General features: G+C 30.0%; 1 protein-coding gene across 1 annotated transcript in view; it reads left to right on the forward strand.

Annotated features, from left to right (window-relative positions):
- Positions 1-7,308, forward strand: part of LOC110030473 (monocopper oxidase-like protein SKU5) — an 18,504-nt gene extending 11,196 nt beyond the window's left edge. The window contains exons 2-5 of the mRNA XM_020733198.1: positions 659-1,016; positions 5,903-6,271; positions 6,357-6,435; positions 7,126-7,308. Of these exons, the coding sequence (XP_020588857.1) occupies positions 659-1,016; positions 5,903-6,271; positions 6,357-6,435; positions 7,126-7,308 (989 nt within the window). The remainder of the gene's footprint in view (positions 1-658; positions 1,017-5,902; positions 6,272-6,356; positions 6,436-7,125) is intronic.
- The last annotated feature ends 954 nt before the right edge of the window (positions 7,309-8,262 follow it).

Raw genomic sequence — 8,262 nt, forward strand, 5'->3', positions numbered from 1 at the left:
ATTCCTTTACTTAAAATAGAAAAACATAGTTTTATTCTCTTTTACTAAATATCTAGAATTAACCTTTATTATTGAAAATTTTTTACTTAAATTTACTATATATTTAGAAACATAAATATAGTTATCCAAAGTTAACCCCTAATACCAAAGGTCATGTTAAATTTAAATTTTTTGAAAATATAGTTAAGTGAGGATAAGTAAAATTAAGTTCTCTCTTTTCTTTTTTTAAAATAATTTTTCTCCCCCCCAAACTTAAATTTTTTTTTTAAAGATTTACATGAAGAACTTTAAAAATAAAAGGGTGAAAGAAAGAATTAAATACATAAAGAAAATTCATACATGTTGAAGATTCTGATTTTTACAAATAAATTCTGAAATACTGCAAGTGCTAATATGAAAAACTACAAGGCTTAAAACATTAAATTGCATAATATATATATATTTATATATATATAATTATAAAAACTTTGCCCATGATTTTATAAATGTAAATTTATGTTAAATATGATTTATCAAATTCGATAAATTCGGATGTATCAAATTCAGTCATAGACATAGTAGCTGACGGAACGTGAGAAAATTTGATTTATGAAGCGTTGGATTTATTATTATTTTTTCTTATATTTGGTATATAATTTTTAATTTTTGTTCATTGCAGGAAAGACCTATAGGTTGAGGATATCTAATGTTGGGACAAAATTTAGTTTCAACTTTAGAATTCAAAGTCATCAAATGACATTGGTTGAAACAGAAGGCTCTTATACCAAACAGATGGGACTTGATTCGCTAGATGTTCATGTTGGCCAATCGTACTCTATACTTCTTACTGCGAACCAAGCAGTGTCCGATTACTTCATTGTTGCCGCTCCCACACAAACTAGCATAGATACTAGTGAACTCACTGGAGTTGCCATAGTTCGATATAAGGGCTCAACAACACAACCGAGAGGTCCATTGCCCGTTGGTCCACTTCCCACAGATCAAGATTTCTCTGTCAATCAAGCAAAATCCATCAGGTATCTTATTATCATGTTATATTCTTGAAATATCATTTGTGAAAAAACAAATAGCTTAGGCTATAATAAGTCTATATAATATTTAAGTAAATGTTATGAATCTTTATTTCTAAATATACGTATAAGATAAGAGAGAGAATTGATTTAAGGTCTAATTGTTGTGATGTTGATAATAATTTGCAAAGATAAATTTTTTGCACATTTATTAGAACATGCAGGCTAGGATAGTGTTTAAGTTAATTTGTTTATCACTTGGGTTTGATTAAGTTAGTTCATTAAAGTTATCCTCTCAAGATCAACTGGCACATTTATTAACTTAATTATTAAGCATAGCAGAGTCAACTTAACAGCTCCTCACAGATCAAGGTTTGATTAAGTTAGTTAACAACCCTGATCAACTTACTCATATTCTTAAAATTTTGCTTTTTATGAAGGTTTTGAAATTGAGATATAATGGAGTCCTGGTAAGAATATGAGTAAGTTGATCAGGGTTTTTTATATGATAAATAGCTTACTATTAAGGATGTGTTCCCAAATAAAATAATTATTAATTTCAATATAATTAGTATAGAGGTGAAACATTTTGTAGTTTGCAAGGTTCATTAAAAAACATCATCTTAATGATTAGGTATAGGCTGCCAAGTAGGTGCTTGAAAGCTTTGGAGCTAGCAACGAAGCTTTAGATTGTTCATAGTGCTTGTTGTGAGAGACCTATGTGTAATTTTGGTATAGAAATTTATTTTTTCATAAGAGCTTGAATTTTAATGCTGCAGAAAATCAAAATGTATCCAAAGTTAAAGTAGAAGATAGTTATGAATATTCTATTGTGAAGATATCTAGCCTGATAATATTCAAAATATATGTGAAATGAATGATAATCCTTTGAACTATTAAGCCAAATTGGATAATGCCTTTAATATATTGAAGGAATCTCTTAAGAAGTTAAAATAGTGATTGAAGGGGTGGTGCATGTATTTTCACAATAAGTTAATGAAGAAAAGAATGTCTTGCTTTAATAGTAAGGTATTATAAAGATCTTATCGTCCACTAGTAGTATGGGGGGTGGACATAATATTTTCTAGCCTTAACATGCTTGTTTGTGAGGAGTATTTGTAGCTTACTTCTACTAAGTCATGTGGATGCTGAAGGGATATTTTGTGACTTGAATGAAGAGGAAAACATAAATTAGTCAAGATAAATGATATTTGAAAATGTTATGTGAGAGCTATAGATTTTTCTTTATTGTCTTGATTACAATTTGATCATATATGTGGCGATAAAGTATGAGTTTGATCTATGTGATAGAGTAGTAATGATTGGTCCTGTTCATTAAATTCAAATTATTATCATGTTAATGGATAGAGAATATGGAGAGCCACTGGTAGGAGTTCGAAGTGGGATCTTGTTTGGAGTCATAGATCGTTTTTTCTTTTTGCAAGTGATCAACTATATCAGGATATTAATGCCAATTGAAGTTTTGTACATAGTTGTTGCATGTAGACTTCATTAATAAACATTTAATGAATAAAATTTTATAAAAAAACTTAATGTATCGACCAACCATGGAAATGCAAATGATAGTTGGTTTAAGCATAATATTTAAAGTTTCATTATAATCAATGGTAAGTTTTTTGTTGTATTCCTGTGCAATAATACATACATCATAGTGATCAATTTTCCAACATTCTAAAATTTCGTATTGTATGTCTAGAGGCATCCAAGGACATTTTAGGCTATTCATGATGCTACAAGGCATCATGTATGTTACTTTTGAGGAGCTAAAAATTTATCATATAAGTTTTTCCTCTGGCAGTGAGAGCTTGAGTGGAGATAAATGAAAAATGAGATAAGTTTAATATCATTTTTTTCTTCAAGCTATTTTTTTATATAGCTATTATAAGGTGGCTATGTGAGAGTTGAATGTTGAAAATGGAATCGTTGGTATGGGAGAGTATCAATTGAGGGTGAGAATTAAGGATTAATAGTTAATCAGATTGATGGTTGAATGTTAAGGTATATCATTTGAAGAAAAAGGTGGCATGAGAAAGGTTTGCACCTTTTTAAGAGCGGAGAACTTTAAAATTTGATTGAATTTGAATGGTGATTATATCATAAAATAGTATAAATTTATGCAAGATTTTATACTTTAATTCCATTAGAATTATCCTTTCAAAGCATGAGGAATCATAATATTCATAAGCTTGAGTATAAGATACCAAGAAAGCCATCATACATTAACATGGATAAGTTCTAGTAATTTACTTAACTAATTGCTTAATCATGTAAATGGTTGATGATAACTTTTGAAAGATTTAGAAATATTACACATGATAGAACAAGTTAAAATAAATAAATTTGATTGAAGATTTGAGATAGCAGAAAGAGCGGAAACACTTAGGTTTTCAAATTATTAATGCTAGATATTCATTGATGAAAACATGACCATTATGTTTGTAGACATGAAGGAGGATTTGAATTGTTTTTGAATCATTGTTGTATGTATAACCATTGAATGAAAATTAATAGTGAGGTTAATTTCATTAATCAATTTTTGTACATAAAGAAGATTATGAATTATATGAGGAACATGAAAAAGTTTGGAGGGGATAAAATTACATCAAAGAATATGTAACATTCGATAGCTAGTGCTTGTATTACCTTGAGAATTTCTAACAAGAATTTGATCAAGGTTAATGTTGTATTTTATCATGCTTGGAAGTCAGATGTTTGTCATCACAAAATTCTAGCATATCCACTATGAAGCAATTGAGCTGGAAGATGCTAGAAATATTTTGAAAGAATTTTTAATGTTAACTAGAAAGTAAGAAAGGTAAGCATGAACAATAATGGAAGGTTTATTTATTATTCCTTCTTTATATTTGATAGGTTAAGGTAGTAGGTGTGGTTCTTGTAGTGTCCAGTGGATGAATTGAGAAGCTCATGTACTTATTATTGATTGGAGGACTAAATCAACATCCATGGGTGAAAGAGAGGTTAGCTCTATTGTTGTAAGTGTTTAGATCATTGGCATATCATTTTTTGGAGTGTTTTAGCTATCTTATTAGTGATGATGATCTCATTGATATAAGGAAACAAATGTAGGTCATCAATTTTTATTGGTGCGAACAAGATGTAGATAACCACCTTGAAGGTTGGATGAGAAAAGGTGGATCATTAATGATGTATAAAATGATATCTTCCTGATTAAAGTTCAGGCATGAATCTATTGTTGTATTATTATTAATGAGTGCATTAATTTTAAATAGTCCTTGCAGCAAGGTGCTCTTATTATTATTATTATTATTATTTTGATATTATGAAGTTTATTTCTTAGCTAAAAAAAAGAATAATTGTTGGCTTGTATAAATTTCTCAACGGCTTGCCAAAATTTAGAGTAGTTATCAATGTTTAAGATATAATATAGGATGAAGGGTGCAATTGCAAAGTATAGCTCTTTGATAAGATTTAATTTTGGCTGGACAAGAAGTATAAAATGGATTATAGAGAGAAAGTAATGCCTCATTGATAATAGTTTTCGATGAATGAATAATAGAGCCATTAAAGATACACATGAGTACATTAGCATTAAAAATTTTGGTGATTTAAGAGTTCCATATACTATAGTTGTCACTAGTAAGTTGAGTTGTAATAAGATTTTTTATGTTGGATATCAAAAATTTTGAGGAGAAAATTATAGCAATGTTGGGAGTGAATGTGGAAAGTTCTCAGTTAATGAGGACGATGAAGTTTGGTCAGTAAGTATAATATAAAGATTCCGGAGTAGAAAATTCTCTAATATAAAAAAGATAGAATTGAAAAAGGAATAGAATTTGAGAGAAACAAAGAATAATATTGGAAAAAGCAAAGACTCGTTCATTTTATTAATGAAAAATAAGGTATCATTAAGAAGTATATAATATAAGAGAGACAAAGATAAGGACTAATGGCTGAAATGCTAAGTCAAATAGAATCAAATTGATGAGGTTAATTTATGAAGTTATTTTTGTACCATTCTTTATATAGGATCATACTGATAGAGACAATACTTGTGTTGATCGGGTAGCCACTTAACATTGGTTAAATATATAGTTTATAAAGAAAATTTACATATTTTTTCATATAAATTTTTGCATTAATTTTATTTTATAAGAAATTTTAAATTTTTTTTTTTCATCCAATAACCTCCATTTCATAAGGATATTTATGTATATTTCTCTTTTCTACTTATACACATTTTACATTAGAAGGTTATAAATTGTTGTAAAATTAACTATACCTTTTTTACTTCATATTTCATACACATCATGAATGAATTATCTAAAATCCTACCCTGCAATAGCCTACATTTTTTAAGCTTTCCTTGTCAAAGATGCAATAATCAGCTCATTTATTAATTATTTTAAAAAAAAAACTATATCTTAATTATTATCCAAAAGATTAGAGCATGGGCAAACAACACAATTATAGAACTCTCACCCAAAACAAAATACTAAAAACTGCTTTATACATAACGCTATGCATATCTATAATTTATCTTTAAATCATTCATCATTGTTATCTCCATCTCATTTCAATACATTTAACCTATGCCCATCCCTAATCTTAGGTTTTTCAGTGTTTATATATGTTCTCATAAACATATTATTATTTTCTTATTCCTCACATTGCATTCTAATTTATTTGCTTCTCATTTAGATTTTTTAAATTTAATGTTGAAAATCTAACCTTTGGTTTATATTTAGAATGCAATGAAAACAATTATTTACATGCAAATTATTGTCATGAAAAAGCAAAGAATTATGCTTCATATCATCTATCATATGATCTTCACTTCATAACATTAACAACCACATCGTCTACTTATGCACCCAAAACGAAACCAAAAGATGGAACATGACAGCAGGAGCGGCCAGACCAAACCCACAAGGCACCTTCACCGTATCGAACGTGCCTCTCTCCCAAACATTCATTCTCCATAGCTCTTTCGCAATGTTCGGCATACACAGCCATTTTACCGTAAACAATGTGGCCTACCTGACCCCATCGACGCCGCTGAAGCTTGCCGATTACCTCGCAAACGGCGCCGGAGTATATCAGCTGGACGCATTTCCGGCGAACTCTACAAATGACAGAGTGGTTCAGGGCACGTTTGTGGCAACAGGGATTCACAAGGGTTGGGCCGAGATTGTGTTTGTGAATGAGCTTGGTGAGATGAACTCCTGGCATTTGGATGGGTTTGGCTTCTATGTTGTGGGGTACGTAGGTTCTTTTAAAACAATAAGTTTTTTGATATTTTGTGGAGTAATGTAACTTGATGTTTGATTGGTTCTGTTGGCATAGGTTTGGCAATGGAAAGTGGAGCCCTACTTCGAGAGAAACTTATAACTTATTCGATCCAGTGGTTCGGTCGACTGTTCAGGTTTTTGATTCTCTGCACGCTGATTGTAATGGATCTCATTAGAGTTTGAGCAAATATTTATAATTATAAACAAATTTTTTTAGAGTTTTTGGGGCTTATTTTGGTAGATAACGGTATTTAATACGTCAAATGTATTGCGTTTGTTTATCATGATGAAAATACATGCAACTATATATTTCTTTTAGAATGCTATTTATCCGATTAAGGGGGTATTTGGTACTTCCTATTAACAGGATTTATCCGTCGGATTTATTAAAACAGGACAAAGGATATATGATATTTTAGATTTAAGATCCGAATTTTACTTTTGATTCATGAATCCAAATTTAAGAAATCTAACAAAGAAGTTGTTTAATAAATCCAAATTTACTAAATTCTAGCAAGTCTAAATGTACCTGCAGCCAAACACCCCCCTTGAGCCAACATATATAACACACGGTAATATTATTACTTTATATCACAGATATCAATGAAGCAAAGAACCTCTTTTTTTGTTTCTATAATGAATGTATTAAACATAGGAAAACAAATGAGTTATATCTCATTAATTTAATATTTCAGTGTTTAAGAAGGCATGCATTAAGGAAAGTTCCCTTAATTTTAACATAAAAGTATATGTTGCCATAATTTGTATTAAATTAAAAAGATTTTTCCTAAATTGTTTTTTTTTTTCTTTGAATCGTTGTATAGGTCTATCCTCAGGGATGGAGTGCAGTTTACGTTTATCTGGACAACCCCGGTATGTGGAACCTGCGATCGCAGATCCTGAGGAATTGGTACTTAGGCCAAGAACTCTACGTTAGAGTATTTGATTCCGATCCCAATCCTGCCAAAGAACGGCCTCCACCTGCAAATCTTCTTCAATGTGGTTAGTCTAATTATTCACACTTCATTGCTCTAATAAAGTTGAGAACACACTTAGTTGTTGAAAGGAAAAAATATTATGTGCGGGCAACAAAAGTATGAGTTTGATGGTGTTTTATGGTATTGTGGTGGTAATGTGGTGAAATATCATCATAATACCATCAAATATCACCAATTTGATCGTATATGCGAATTCCACACGTAATATTTGCTCCTGATACTCTTGCGCATTATTAATTATTACTCTCTTACGTCTCCTTGCAGGAATTTTTGCAGCACCAGAACCAGCTTCAGCTCCGGTTTCCATTTAAATTTAATAGTAATATTGATGACTCTTGTTATGTATGTTGTTATCTTGAGCTAAAAGCTGTTTAGTGTTGGATTTATTATTAGTTATGTTTTTGAATTTATGATGAGGGAGAGTATAATAAGCTCATATTTAGAATAAAAATTAGAGAATTGAGTTCATAATATGACACTAATTTATCATTATTTGTTCGTTGGAATTTTTGGGTTAGTGAAAGTTTATCGATTATTGATATATTAGATCCAAATTTCAGCTTGGATTTTTGGTGATCATAACAATGTGCACACATGCATTTCAGAAGAAAACTAGAATTAGTTTATTTATCTTTTGTTCAGCCCCTCTTTAAGAAAAAATGTTTCTTTTTGCTTTTAATATATTAAAGGACCAGTAAATAATATCAACCAAAAAATCAAGTAAAATATTTTCAAGATAAAATGAAACTCTTAGTTGGCATGTCTAATTAGATAAATTAAGTTCATCTATTTTATATTCGAGCACTACCTCTAGTCAAAATTTGTTGAGCTGCGACGACTCGTTCATAACAACATAATTGAAACAATTTTTAAAAGCATAAATAAGAGCTAAAAGCTTTTTGATACATAATATGACCCCCTTGTATATTTTTCTACATGAATTCCTTATGAATTCCACACTAG

This window comes from Phalaenopsis equestris, unplaced genomic scaffold, assembly GCF_001263595.1.
Source record: "Phalaenopsis equestris unplaced genomic scaffold, ASM126359v1 Scaffold000725, whole genome shotgun sequence".
Lineage (NCBI taxonomy): Eukaryota > Viridiplantae > Streptophyta > Magnoliopsida > Asparagales > Orchidaceae > Phalaenopsis > Phalaenopsis equestris.